Source organism: Phaethon aethereus, assembly GCF_964289735.1.
Source record: "Phaethon aethereus genome assembly, chromosome: W".
NCBI lineage: Eukaryota > Metazoa > Chordata > Aves > Phaethontiformes > Phaethontidae > Phaethon > Phaethon aethereus.
In genome coordinates this window covers 9,893,642-9,909,336 of record NC_138581.1, presented here as the reverse complement: position 1 = coordinate 9,909,336, position 15,695 = coordinate 9,893,642, and the positions used below count along the sequence as shown (strand labels likewise).

The 15,695-nt window shown below is 41.1% G+C and overlaps 1 protein-coding gene across 4 annotated transcripts in view; it reads right to left on the bottom strand.

Annotated features, from left to right (window-relative positions):
• The window catches only part of LOC309415229 (CUGBP Elav-like family member 4), a gene marked incomplete at its 3' end in the record, with an annotated part of 587,555 nt that overhangs the window by 264,831 nt on the left and 307,029 nt on the right, over positions 1-15,695 (bottom strand). For all 4 annotated transcript variants that reach the window (XM_082012680.1, XM_082012681.1, XM_082012682.1 and 1 more), the window contains exon 2: positions 2,466-2,514. In XM_082012680.1, coding sequence (XP_081868806.1) covers positions 2,466-2,514 — 49 coding nt within the window. The remainder of the gene's footprint in view (positions 1-2,465; positions 2,515-15,695) is intronic.

Sequence of the window (15,695 nt, the reverse complement as noted above, 5' to 3'; positions counted from 1 at the left end):
CAAGACCCCTCTTTCCTCATGTCCCATCCTAATACACGGATGGCGTATAATAAGCTACAGCTTAAGTTTCTTTGTTGTTGAAGTTGACCTTTATCTTGCAGTCCTAATGAAGTCTTTTGATGTGCTCCTAAGATACACAGTCTCCTTTTTAGCATTCTGTTTGCCATGCCTGATTTAACCGGTGGGCTCGCAAAGAACCTAAGTTTTCATACAATGTCTCCCCTGAGTGCCAATTGTTCTTTTCTCCCATAGTTGCCCTTGAGTCATGCCATCCTGAAACATCACCCCTGCAGAAGCAGCTTGTCAGTGGGGATTTAGGACAACGTGTCTTTCACGCCAATGATGAGTGCACCCACTTAGCCCCTGCATCATGATCACCACCGATAGGAGAAATATGGGAGCAGAGAGGGTGAGAAAAGATAAGGTTTGTGTCTGTTAGGGAGGTAATTATCTAAAATACAATGGGGAGGGAACCACTGGTCTGATGGATAATGTGGAATCAAACTGCCACTGGAGCCCTTTGCAGTTCAAACCACTCCTCCTGAAAACAGCTGCTTTTAGCAAAAGAGTTTGAAAACCCTTCCCAGAAAGCCAGGCATGTGTTCTCTATTAGTGATTTGCATTTAAAAAAAGAGTGATTGGGAGCTACATACCCTGTAGGCGTACTAAGCAAATTGGCCAGTCTAATTATTATTTTTTGGTATGTCTAATTAAATAGACAAAAGGCCCTCCCTTCACTCTCGCTGTCGGCACAAACTCCGCTGGAATGTGCATAATGTCCCCTTGTTTTCCCAGGCAGCTGAGCCTTTCACTTTTCCCCTAGGAGATCGGCATTGACAACTGCCCATGGCTTACCCAATCCTACTCAGACACGGAGCCAGATCGTCAGATGGGAAGGGAAAGGGGGTAAATTGACCTGGTTCTATTAAAAAATGCTGGACGATGCTGTATGATGTGACATGCCTTTGTTGCAGGTTAGAAATGTGTGGTGGCCCTTGAAAGCAGAACTTGCCACCACTGAACCCATCAAATACTTTCTGCCCAGTGTTGGCCAAATTCCCCCAAATTTGCTTTACGGGGGACTCTAAAAAGTAATATTTATCCCTGAGTTTTCTGGCATTTTTCTAACACTTGGCTCTTCTCCTGCTCTGCAATTACACTGCACCACAGCCCTTCTTTACAGAGCCTCTGTTGACCTGCTGGTTCCACCACTTCGTAACACCAGCTCTTTAACTACAAACTACATAGAATGTCTTCCAATGACTTGAGTCACTGGAGAGTTTCAGCCTCATACTGACGCAGTCAAAGCCTCTGGAATTCAAAGCTTTCAACTGAAAAAAGAACACAATTTCAGTGCCTTTTATCCATGAGGCATTTTAATCCTTTTAAGTAGTTGTTGCTGGGGATTTCCACTAATGCCAGCACAAAGATAGTTGTCCCATGAATGAGGAAAAGTTTATATCCATCGTGGAAATTAAAGAGTTTTCACAGACCTAAGAGCCATGTCATTACTAAATGACAAAATCTACTCCCACATTTATATGATACGTAAGCACCAATGTTTTTACTGCATATATGGGCAAAAGACTCTCCTTTTTTTCCACAAAAAAGATAGGGGTAGAGAGGAAGGAAGCACTGTGTCATTATATATATGCATATGTATATAAAAATGTACAGATATAAGAAAAAAATGTGGAATGGTAATTTATCCAGCCTAACAGACTGTCTTACACTTTCTCAGTGAGCTCTTTGATCTGACAAACAGGCCCCTATTAGAAGAGGATGGAGAAGTATCACCACATCAGTTCTGGTAGAAAAACCTTTTACAGGAAACACCTTATCACTGGTGATCTATTGAATGGTCACTTAGCAAAGCCTTCCAAATCCACTGTGCAGGATGCAAAAGCAAAAGACCAGCTCCTGATTTCAACTACACCTGTGAAAATCCTGAATAACTCCCTGGGACTGAGAGAAGTCTTCAGTTTCCACAACAAGTTTATCCAGATAAGTTGATACAGAAAACTCTGCTACCTTAGAATTTGTTTTTTCCAAAGGCACAGTTGCTTTACTCCAAGCAGAAACAACATGGTCAGAGAAACCATAAAATATCTGCTTTATCCTAACAAAATTAAACACCTCTGCAGCACAGCCCTACATAGGTCTGAATACGTTGCCATCACCACTGTTAAACTTTGTTAAGTCAGCGCCTGATGCTTCAGTTCTTAACGAGGCAGTTATTTGTTTCCCAGGCAATCACTGGCACCTGCCTGCCTTTTAAAATCAAATAATAATTGAATATGAGGAAAGCGAGACGAAGTAAAGGAGATTTAATAAAGAGAATCTTTGCTGCAGAGGGAATTTCTTTGGCAGTGATTACGTTACTAATTGATCAGCACATTGCCTGAGAGAAGCCAGAGACAACAATTATACTTAGCACTGTGGCTGAAAGGAATGCAGTCAACTACCTCCTCGGCTTTCGCTGTCCGCTGGTTTCACCTGGATCGGTCTGTTCATCTGTAAGAAAGAGCAAAGAGAGACACGTAATTAATGGTGGAGTCAAATATTCATATACAGAGTTTTGCTTTGTTTTTTTACCATGCATCATAGTTGGCACCAGGATTTACTCCATGAGGGGGAAAAAATCAATTGGTAAGCAAAGAAGTAACTGCAGAGTACAGGCTCCTTTTGGTCTGAGGCAAATCGTTGTCACCCCATTTACCTGACAGAGGCTCTGTTGAATCACTCTGGGAGAGGCATCTGACTCATTTCACACAGGTCATGAAAATTTAAACATAACTTTTTAAATTTCTAATAGTTGCCTCTGGAAACCCTACTGTGTCAGAGAAGAAATACTTTGTTAGAACAATAGCATCAGTGAAACTTTAATTGCAAAGATTTCTTGAGATTGGCATGATGAAAACAAAATGGAAAAGTGAATTCCACCTCCACTGTTAGCTCAGTAGGATAGTCACCTGTAACATAGCAGACTCCATTTCACACTTGAGGAATGGAATTTGGATCTGGTTTGTCCACATACTGTAGGAGTGCTGGTTATTGAGGATTTTTTGGTGGGGAGAGGGTAGGATATAAGTCAAAACATCTCCTTCTCTTGCTTTTTCAAACATCTTTTTCCTTTCTCACAGCAGAACATAAGCAAGTATAAAAACCTTGCCATCGTGCTGTGAATAGGATTTCTGTTCTCCAGCTTATCCCTCTCTCGCTCTCTCAACAAAATTATTGGGAACTATCATTATTCCCAGAGCTGCTCACTCTCAGGAGAGAGGGAAACAGAAGTCCCTGATCATCTTCACTGGTAGTGCCTAATATGATACGGATGTCTGATGAACAGGGTGAGGATATACCCCTCCTGTTAATAGATGGAGATACACATTGGATTGGAACCAGCTGAGATTTTCATCTGAAAGCCCTTCCCCACCTCTTTCTCCACGTCACTTAAAACAATACATACACTATGCAGATGGACTATTCAAAATAACTTTCTGTGTGTGATCACCCCTGAGTGGAATGAAATTATCCTTTAGATTTGGCAATCAAAGAAAGTGCAAGTTCAAGCAGGCATCACAAGGAGCAGGAAGTCAGAAAGCAATGGGAATCACCCAACATATTGCTTCCCGATAAAGTCAGACCAAGAATTGGCTGACAAGTGTCACAGGGTGCTTTCAGGTGATGTTGTCTCTCCTTTATTTGTGGTTAATCACATCTGGATAACAAGGCTGGTAGGCTGGTAGTTTTCTTTTTTCTTTTTTTTCCTAATTTCCTCCTTTTTTTTGTAAGTAGTTCATAACCATTTACATTTATTCTAATTGCTCTGCACACATATTTAGTAATAAAAAGATATCAAGCTGGCTGACAAGTAGGTTAAGATGATGGAGAGCCTAGCAGATCCTGCTGCATTGCTGTCTCAGGAGGAGAATGTACTTAACCATAACCTGAGTACAGTTAGACTCACACTCAGGAAGAGAAGGATCAATGGCTCCAGATGCTCCTGAGCAATTTGTGCTCTCCTGTATGCCTGTATCATCCAACAAACTCCAGGCCGTTAAAGTGCTAAAACCAACCAAGAATTTGGTACTGCATAAGCCTTGTATCAGCCCCTGCTTCTGTAACTATAAAGTCCTGTCAGTGACACACATATCACAAGATATTAACAGGGCCGGAGGCGATGTATGTAGCAGCAGGAGGATGGACATCCTGCCATAGAGCTCCTGTAACCACATGGGAGCAGCTAGCTGTTACAAACATTTAAATATCTGACATCACACAAGTGAGGAGGTAATTTATGTCATGTAACTCCAAATGTCTAAAAGTGTTATTTTAAGCCATTTCTTTTAAGATTTGTGTCTGAGATGAAAAGGATGAATGGTCTTCTGCAGAGCCTGTTCCTCTTCACTGATCGTAAAGGCAGTCTATGCAGTTAGAGTTAGGTGAGATGAACCCCATCTTGGTTCTCATGTGCAGGATAATGAAGCCAAACTACCCAGTTACCGTGCCTATCTTCCCAGAGCTGCTCAACAACTCTAATTTGTTTGCGTTTACAGCAAGTTGGTGTTGACACCATCCATGTACCAAAATCTGACTTGAGAACTATTAACGTTTGACAGCTGCACTCATGCTATATATTATGGGTTCCTAATATGGACACAATAGCTAATCTAACTGCAATGGTCAGAGGAGGGTGGTCAGAGGTCGCTGGTTCTCACTCCAAGACAGCCAGAACCTGCATCCCAAGCAGTCAGTAAGAGAAATAGTCACAGTAGCCAGGTATGTATAGGATGTGTGCTTCATACAGCCCTGAGAGTCCAAAATGGACACAGGCTTGCAATGCAGAACACTCATAAGTCTACCAACACAGGTACTGATCTGAAGCCTGCTAAAGGCCATGAAAATCCCCACAGAATTTGAATAAGCTTTGGATCCAGTCTTTAGAAAAACTAGACAGAGCTTTTCTTAATTGTTGTTGAGTTGGATATTGTCAGTTTGCAACAGGCAGAGAAGGTCATCAGACTCTTTAGTGAAAATGAGAGGAGATTAATATATGTTTGGTTTTTCTTTTTTCTTTTTTTTTTTTTTTGAGATTGGGGCATGAGAAAAGGAAGACAACTCTAAGAAAGAGAAAAGAAGGGAGAGAATGAGCATCCAACAGAGGAAGAAAAAACTCAGGAAATTAATAAGTAAAAGGCTAGTGTAATTTAATGTACACTATAATTTATATACTTGACAATTCCTTTATAGACCAAAGAAAAAGTGCTGCCTGCACGGAGCCCATAATACAAATTGAGATCATCTTGACATGAAAGACACCAATTATAGGGAGAAACACTGAGAGGAAAATAATTAAGTTTCCTCTCTCCATCTATTGAACTTTTTTTAGACAGACATTCTGGGAGCAAAGATCTGACATGGGAAACAGAAATGTGCTAAGCGGGGAAATAAAATCGCAGAAAGATGTACCTTCCCCAGTCTGGGGAAATGTCTTCTTGGGGAGAAGGGAATTCAGAGGTTCAAGTTCTCTGCTTATTCTTCAGCTGGGAATCATTATGGGTTTAATGCAAAGAAACCAAAGTTTATACTCCAAACTGCAGTCTTCTGAATAGTGGTTTGTGGAATATTGATGTAGACATCTTTAATATCTGTCCTGTCTTGGTGGACCTTGAGCATGTGCTAGGAGCAAGAAGATTTGCAGGTCAGCAAATCTGATTAATACCATGGGTATCCACATGGGATCATAGGAACTACAGATGTGGCTGTGAGGTTTTATTGATCCTATCTAGTGATAGAAGGTGATAGAAGTGATAGAAGTCTTCAAAAGAGATTTGGCAACATGGGAAAAGATCTAGGAAGGCTAATCCATCATTTGAACTGACGGATGGACTGCTAGGCTCTCCTTTAGGATGTGCTACACTTCTGTCCATTGCAATGGTCCTTCTTTCCTCCGACCATGGATGCTCTTTGCGGTCTCCTTTGAAAGATGATGCTTATTCTATATTATCCCTGTTGGGCTGGCACAGTGAAGGACGTATACTGTTTTACCATTAGTTAACCCAGAAAGACTTTATGTCCTCTTTAGCTTCCCTCCTATCCTCTAGCACCTGACTAAAATTTTTTATTCTCTGTATAAACTGTGAAGATTCCAGACATTATGGTACCAGAATTTTTAATAGTCTTAAAACCATTATAAATCAGGACAATATACTTATTCTCATTCATGATTCAGAGTCCAGTTTGGCCACAAATTTGCTTTGAAGTGCCTTACTCAACAGTAATGCCATGAGACGTGTGCTGGGGACCACTGAGGCACAAAGTGATTTAGGCAAGAGACAAAAATTTTAATTTGGATTTCTGGTTACATTAGACAGACACAATTTTCAAAGGAGTGGCAAGCGGATGGCAAACCAGAGTTTTATTCACAACTGTGTTCCTAGTGTGGCCTCAGGCAAAGCCTGAGTCTCAGATACCCTGTCTATATTGGGAAATATGGGCACTGGGTACCTCTACAACTGTGAAGCAGCCCCATTTCAGGAAAAGGGCTGCACATCCTTTTTCCCCAAATGCTGTAAGTGTTTGGGTTCATGGAGGAGTTAGAATTTCAGGTGCATCACACTTTTCATTTTCATTTGATCTTCTGCACGTTCATCCCTGATGAAAACCACCTTTACTATCACCTTTGCACACCTTGGACAAGATGATCGTACTTGTTACACTTCACATCCTTCATTTTGGCTTTTCCCTCCTTTTGCTTAAAACCAACCCATTCAAATAATGACAGATGTCATCCTCTCACACCAACTTGCTGCTTGCCCCACCTACCCCCACCCCAATCCTCCCTGCAAGTAGAAACACGACATCATTTTTCATGTCCTATTACAGCCACCATGGTGCCACTGCTAAAAGACAGCACAGGTACTCCTGGAAAAAAGGTTTTGAGTTACAAGAAGCGATGAATTACAGCAAGCCCTTTTTCAATTCTCTGCAGAAATGAAATGTCAGAGCTTGCTGCTGTATTTTTCTCAGCACCATCAGCTACAGGCCACCGCTGGAATTAGACAGGGGACAGACGCTTTTCAGCATCATGATTATTTTTTCTCCTAAGGTTGTCATTTTCTCCCCCACCAACCTTTTTCTTCTCCCTCTGGCTTTGATATTAATTTAGAGCAGGTAGAAGGATCACCTGGGAAAGAAGAGTAGGAAGCAGAGACAGCTGATTTCTCACTGTCTCCATCTTTCTTCCACTCACTGTTCCTACCATCATTTCCTTTCTTGTCTCACTCACTGTTTCATGAGTCATTAATAGACCTTGTGTTTATAGCCAGTACTAAGGCTCTGCCAGGCTTGAGAATGGACAAATGCAGAGATAAAGGGAAGAAGAAAGGGGAAAAAATAAAAAAGAATGGAGACACCCTGAAGAGCTTCAAATGTGATCCGAGACAGGAAGGAAAAGTGAGAAGAGGAGGAGACTATTCAAGATCACTGAAATGCCACTAATGGTTAGAAAGATCATGTCCAAGGCAAAAAAGAGCTGTATTGGAGATAATCTGTTGGTTGTGCTTAAGGAAGAAGTCACTTCAGAAGGCAAAAAGTGATTCTAGAGTTTGTATGATATACAAGACCTTGGAAGATGACCACAGTGATCATCTAATAGCAGTCTCTCCGCATCTCCTTAGAGGACTTAAGAAATTTGAGTACTCCTTCACAACAGATTTGGGGGTTTGATTAAGGCTTTGGGTCAAAAACTGTGAGGAAAGTTGTTCTATTGTCCCTGTTGCCTTAAGTTCCCAAAGAGCCAGTTTGGTACAGTGTAGAAGGTAGAAGTGTTAACGTCTGACAAGGCCTGTTTCCAGCTCTACACTGGCCTTCTGGATGAATTTGGACATATCATTACATCTGTCTCTTTCTCAGCTTTCTCTTCTGTAGAATGAAGATAAAGATACCTTAATGTACCATGAAGGTGGTTCATGAGAAAGATATATCTAAAAGCTGGTGTTAAACAAACAAACAAATGTCTGGTCATTTCTATGCCTGTGTTATGTGGGTAGATACAATGGCAAATAACAAACTCTTCTTGCTCAGTCATGTTCTTTTGAGTTTGGTATTGTTCAGGCATCAGCCCTCTAAATCAATGATGAAACACTGCTGTGACCTAATCAGAAGGGATAGGATGCTGATGCAAGCTAGCAGGTCTTAGCAAATGCTTATTGGGTACTACTGCAACTCTGTCGATGTTGGGTAGCCTCATGGAAGAACATCCCGCCCCAAATCAACTTTCTTGTAGTTCTTGGTGATCATATGATGTAGTTCAGATGTTAATTGGAGGTATGAATAGTTTAATAACTGCCCCAAAATTTCCAGAAAATATGGTTACTCCTAATCTCTTCACTAGGAAGGGGCTTTCTGTTCAAAATCTCCCCCCAAAACACTAAGAGGAATTTCATTTTACCACTTCTGCCAACCTTTTTGGTCTGCTCTGTACACAATAGTAATCCCCCTGAAGTCAACATAGCTATTTATGTGAGTAAAGGTATCAGCAGGAATGTGTTTGTAGGAGTGGGTCATAACTTTTAAAGCACTGAGCAAAACCTGCTGTGATTGAAGGCCCTAGGGAAATGCAAAGTATATTAGTGTCAAAGTTGGAAAGGCCAAGAAAATCACTTACGATTGAATTGTGTGTGTGTAATTGCAAAGTTCAAGTAAATCACTCTGTACCTGTTTCTGAGTGACATAATTGAATTACGGTGATCTAGATAGCCATAAGAGTGAATCCAAAGCAATCTCCTCTCTCTGAAGAAAAAACCAAAGTCATGGCCCAGGACCTCAGTTCATGGAAATTTCTGTGAATGCTACAGAATCAGGAAAGCTGTTTCAACAAAGGTTGGCTACACAGCCAGCCTTCTGTATGTGTATATTGTAGTTGCAAGGTATAGAGCAAAGACCTGCCCCCAGGGGAATGGAGGTAAGTGCTGTGGTTGCATGAATTGCCGTGTGATTACACATTAAGCATACTTTTGTGTGGGGAGTGCAAATTGATACAATGTTGGATTAATGAAAGAGTAGGGAGAGGAAATGTTTTAGAAAGTTTGGTGAAAAAAATCACATTGGCTTGTCTTATGGGAAGCACTCACTAGTAATGCATTGCATCTGAAATTACTCTATCCCAAACCTTATCTGGGTAGTGGACTCTTAATTCCTCCCTACTACCCTCTTCCCTGCCTGATGAGATGTGTGTCATAGACATGTACACAAATAGATGAGAAGACTTGTAATGGGAATGTATGAGATATGAAAAAAAATCTTGAAGGATCTGACCTTTACAAAGCAGTCAATGCTCTGGTGCCTACCCCTGAGAATGATTGCTACCGGCCATCCCAGCACTCTGAGAGTATTTTCTATATATCATGTAAAACACATTATAATCCATCCGTCTAACTATCGATTCATCTTTCTACTTGTCTCGTGTATATAGATGAACCTAAAGGGGGCTTAAGTTCAGTTCAGGTTCATGTGCAGAAGCCTATGGCTTTGAATCCAAAAACTTTCTCCCTGCTAAAAAGTTTGGATTTGAGTTTGAAGAAACTGTTGAACTTGTTAATAACAGAATAAAACCTTTCAAATCCAACAAATCCTTTGGTTTGTACTTGGGGAAGCTGAGCATGTGGTGCTCAACCTCATCGTGCCTCTGGTTTTAAACAAAATGGGGAGAGGTAAAGGGGGAACCCAGTCCTTGGCAGGTTTGAAGACAGTAAGAGAAACCAGACACAGGGAACTTGGAACAACAAAGCCTTACTTTCCAAAACAAGAGAGGCAGCACTGATTTTTTTTTTTATTTTTATCTTACAAGTACTGTTTCATATGCAAATCTGCATGTGAAGGAGACAGCAGGTGATCCCCTTAATATTTTGGGCTGTCACACAGTAAAAATGATGTTCAATAGGTCTTCTTTCACCTGCTAGATTGTGCCACCACACACACAGTATGCCCTGATCATCCAGGCGGGTATTTATTTGCACTCATGGATCTTGCCTGGCTTGTGCACTTGTCCTTTATTTCCTGGGAAAGAAGGGGGCCTGGTGGATGCTGATTTCAGCTTGCAAAATGTGTCTGTAGTCCCAGACCCCTTGCATATATGAGAAGTCCCTGGGCAGTGAGTATACTCAAGCATGTAAAGAGTCCCGGGATTGGCCCACAGGAGATGCTAAACTATATAAAAGGATCTATTTGTCTGTGTATCCTGACAGCAGAGGTATAAGTTTTGAAGGAACACCCTGCTTGTTAAATCTAGTTCCCTGCTGCTACCATGAGCAATCACAATGTGAAATTCTGTTCATAAACACATTGAGTTCTAATATAAAACTAAGTCTTTTGCTGTCTTTTCCTCCCTTCTTCCCTAATACTAGTAGGGGTAAGCTTTTCCACAATCTCACCTCTTCTAATTTCCCACTTGAGCTTATTTCATGATAATTTACATCCAATTTTTAAATGTGCCCAAACCACCTTTTATCTAAAATCGTTCATCACTATCCCTTGCTTTTTCTATTAGCTGACTCTCCATGCATTTAGTAGAAAGCAAGCAAATTATTTTTTAGCCTAAATATCATGATTCCAAACTCTTTCAGGGCAGAGTGACAACATAATCCACACACATGAAGGTAGTCCATACAGAACACAACTAAGATGGCCTTAAACTACCCAGCACGGCTATCAAATAACTGTATCTACGTGGCAACATAGAACTTAAATGAGTGATGCGAATATGTGCCAAGGGTCCCAGATCAGTTTTGAAACATGCATTCAGCTTGAGTGTTTGTGGCTGTACACTTATCTGTGCCTGTACTGCCCTGTTTAAGGCTTGCTCTCAGACCTTGTGTCTGAGTTGTCTCGCAGATGCTCTCTGTGTTGATTCGCTCTGAGGTTGCCCAACACTGCCTAGAGCTGGTGCTCACCCAGGCAGAGGCATAGTCTGGAATATGCTCAGGAGCTGCCTTCGTGAGGAAGTGCAGATACGGGGGAAGGTAGGGTGTTCTCTACATATGGGGCATGTCATGATTTTGCGCATGTTGGGGAGACTCCGCAGAGGCCAGAGGCATCTTCAGCATGGACGTGAGTGGGGCAGGCTAGCAGGCCAGAGAAACAGATGCGATACTCAAGGCATTATAGACATAACCCCTGCCCCCTCGCTTAGAGATGGACATCTGTTCTCTGATCATGTGATCTTTTCCTTTTCCTGAGCCCATGACCTCTGGCTGTTGGCACTTCCCTGCTGTGCTCTTCCCTCTCTAAGCTTTATCTCTTCTTCTGAAGCAAGACCCAAAAGCTGCCTTTGCCACTAATGGTTGCCTGACTTGACCCTGCAGACTTCAGGCAACGCCAAGCTCCCATTGACTTCAGTGCTTTGAGTGCAAGAGGAGCTTGGCCACCATCCATCCAAGCAGATTAGACTTTCTATGCTTGTGGCTTTGTATGCCTGGCCACAAAGATAAGAACCACAACTAGTCCTTTTGCCCATGGAGAAATGCTTTCCACAGCACCGCCATTTAACAAACAACTGAGTAAGCAGTGTAAATTAACTAGCTGCTTTCTCTCGCTGCCAGAGTCATGAAATAAAGGCTCTCCCACTGATATAAATGTGCAGGTAGCCTCAGGGCCTGAACTGAAGCAAAGCCTCCCCAGGAGCTGGAAGAGGCTATCACAGGGTTAAGGTTTCAAGCAGAGTTTCCTTGGTACTAGGTTAGCTCCACTCTGAGTGATTTTCCCCCAACACTGGTCTTGCTTTCAAGGGTCACGTGTTCACTCTCTTCCTCCCACCTTAATTTCTCTTCTCCCAAGGGTTAAGGTCATCTGTGGGGTAAGCTCGCTGCAGGATAACAGATAGCAGTCCATTACTTCAGTCCTGCACCCCAGGAGGACCAGACCTAAACCCATTCCAGGTAGAATGTTGTGACATTTCTGGAGCACAGGGGCTTCCTTCTCAAGGCATATCCCTATCATGATACAGGTCATATGATTGTGCTCTCCTTTCCGTTCTATTAATGAACAAATATATCTTAATTATTTTAAGATAACCTGAAATAAACCCTACTTGAGCAGAAAAAAAATCCAGCAGCCATGCCACCTTCTCCATTGGTTTGTCTAAACTTATTTGAAATCACACCTCAAATTAGATGTGTGAAAAACTTGCCTAAAGATAAACCCCTTAGCTGTGCACTTGATCAGAGCTGCAGTTCTTGAAGGAGTTGGCAAAAGGGAAATAACAAAAAAAAAAAAACACAACAGGCAAGGAAAGACTCAGGGAAAGAATATTATCTTAATCTTGACAGTGCCCCGTTACAAAAAACCTTCTGTGAAAGGATTTAAAGCATTAACTTTTTCTTCATTCCTCTTTCACAGCTAAGAAATGCATATTGGGGAGGATTTTAAGCCCATCCAGCTTCCCAAGTTAATCCTTTGTTCCTAACAACAAATGTATAAGCACGAACAGGAACTTTGCAAATATTAGTCATTCCAGACTAATATTCCAGATCCTCAGGGTCAGTGCAATTCCTTGTGCTGGTTTCAGCCCATACAGAATCAGTCTCTCCAACCCAAAGGAGCTACCCCTCACTCCCATCTACGTATAACTGGTATCATCTGGTCCTATGTTTTGACAATTATCTATAACATAATTACGAGTCTGATGAGTATCACTGATTAATTATGCCATCCTTCAAAGTTGATAAACAAGCACCCTGGCTGGGTAACAAAGGTGATTTTCTGTGTCTGTTCCAGCCAGCAAAGGCCAGCAGTCTCTTTCCACCATATAGGGATGTGGTCAGAGACTCCCAGGGATTCATTTTAGATCTGTCATTCATGTGGAGCTGCTTCTCTCCTGGTCCCTGACCGCACCCTGGTTTCCCCCCTCCTGAGTGATAAATATTTCCTCTCTGCTAAGAGCTATCCAACAAGAACAATGTCTGATACTAATGCATTGCTGATGCTTTCCTCCTCTAATTATGCCTAAATATTGCCTTTCTTTCTTTTCCTTCCTGAACAACCACTTTTTTCTTTTTTTTTTTTTTTTTTGCATCAACATGTACCAAAGCATTAAACAAGACATTCCATTAATTTCTTCATCATCATAACTTAAGCCTGGGACATACCCTTTAAATATTCATTCAGCTATGAAAACTGGGCATTAAAATTTTAATAATGTCAAGCTCATTTGAACTGAGCTCCTGGGGGACTATTACGATACAATTAGAATAAATATGATGATTGATTTGGTGTAAAGGTTCACCTGTCCACATCTGTTAGTGACCAAAAGCAGCTTGCCACCTCTGGCATCGCAGCTGATAGCTCCAAGTTATTTACTCCCTACCTCCTCACTCCCATTTTCTTTTCATTTGCTTGTGAGCTTGACCCCCTCGCCTGCTCCCGTAGCGTGTTCAGCTTGGATTAAGTTGGAAGAGGCAAAACAGAGAGTCCTCACTGCGAAGAGACAACTCATGAAGCTGAATTTTCCTCCTTCCTTCCCCTCCTTGTTCTGCGGCATTTGATTAAGGATGGAGCCTTGATCAGAGCCACTAGAAGTTCAGCTATGAACTTTCTGGCGGTATTAGCCATTAACCTTTTTACAGTACGTGTCTGAATTCCCAGAGTCTAATTCTTCTCTGTGGCTCGGTAGCAAACCTAAGCAACGTTGACATGTTTGAACCAGTGCAGAGGAGAACAAGACTTGCTGCTTTCTAGCAGTGTCCTTCCAAAATCACAGCAGAGAAATATTCTCAAGGTGTGATTCTGAGAGTAAAAAACCCACAGAGAGGGAAACTGAGCAAGCAATCACACTACTTAAGGAACCTTCTGTTTCAAACACAGGATGTTCTCTAATATGCAGACAGATAATTAAAAGATTTTGGTCCACTGGGTGGTGAGTGTATTTGAAAATTTGGGCCAGATTGTACTTTCTATCTCTACACTGTGAATTGGGTGCTCCATGGTGTAAATATGAAATGAGATAAATTGGAGCCATGACCACTGAGAACAATGATGGGTTTTTTTTTTTAGATCATCTACTTTAAATAGACTACTCATTAATTCTTTGAATTACGGTATAATGCAAACCTCTCTGTATTTAAAGGTAACCCTGATCTATCCCTGCTTACAAGCACTGCCAGTGTTTCTATCTTCTGGGGCTTTACCATCAGTCTCCTGACATATGGTGCTTTCCTTAAATCCTCAATTCCTGGACCCAAGCAACTTTTTAACAGGAATTTTAAGTCCAGGATAAAGAAAATTCTTAATGTTTAAAATATAGCTCAAAAAAAAAGAATATGTGAAAACAAAATCTCTCTTATTTATATTATTATATCATACATGATCGCTCAAGATAATTTATGATTGATGCATATTTACAGTAGGCAATGTTAATTATTAGATGCATTATTTGCTTTTCACTGCTTTAAGCTGTTTCTTTCCTTTCTGTACTTTGCTTAAAGCAGATACTGATCCTAAACCTGTCACATTCTTTTTCAAATTCAAACTAAGTGCGGTTCCTGTTCCTATTCATTGCTTCTGCTTCTGCATTATTTACTTTTCAAAAAGTAGTATAAGTATATAAAGCTGTCTCAAAAAGCTTTTTCTGCTGAAAACTAAAAAAGCAAACATACTTTGACTAGATTTTCTAAAACAAAAATGTACATGCATAAATCTTTAGACAAAATCCTTACATTTAAGATCTGATTTTGTTGTCAGCAGCTCATTGTTGTTTCTGTATGATCGAGCTGACACTTTGTTTATTTTACTTAGCAAGGGAACTTAATACCTTATGGTGACAATCATTTGGGATCAACAGGTCTGGTTTTAGTGTTGGATATTGCTCTCCAAGAAGATCTTTGACATTTACTTTGTTACCAAGATGCCTCTAATCATAATCCTTGTGCCCTATATAGGACTTTGCCCATCTGAACCCTTTTATCTTTGCAGTCTCTGCATGAAAGATCATAGGTACCCAGGTCTAGTTAGATGAGCTCCTGTGACAATCCTCGTTATTTGCTGTCAGATCATATAATTAAGGTGACACACGTGAACTTGCGGGTACTTCCACCCTGACAGTGAAAAGTAAAATTTCTTGGGTTAACACAGGTGTGGGAAATGATGGTCATGAATTGGCGCTGACTTTTGAAACCATGCCTGTTTGATCCAGAAGCACAAGGTGTCAATCACAGCTAGCACCAAAGGTGCTTATGTGTAATGGGTGCAAGCTATTCCTGTAAGATTTCTATGTCCCTTGGGGGATCTCCCTCCCTGTCCTTCACGCCCCCCCAGAAAAGGAAGAGATGTTTTAAAATAAACTCAGTCCATTACACATTACAATATGGAGATAGGAAAGGGAGATAACGGTCACTTGATGTTGATTTTCTTAGAAGAAAGGAACAGTTTTGCAGTCTGAAGTCTACTTACTGTGAATGCGGAGTGTGAAAAGATATGGCCTTGAACTCTTCTTTGAAGCCTATTACCTATTATCTTCTTCCCCACTTAGTTTCCTCCATGGAAAAAGGGGTTAAACAGTAATCTTTACCTTCAGGGCCCATTGTGAGGATTAATTGAATATTATTCCTACAAAACTGTAAAGTTCTAAAATGCTATATAAGCTCTCAGTGTTATTATAACATGCCATACTCTGCATAACGTATACCTTTGCAATATTA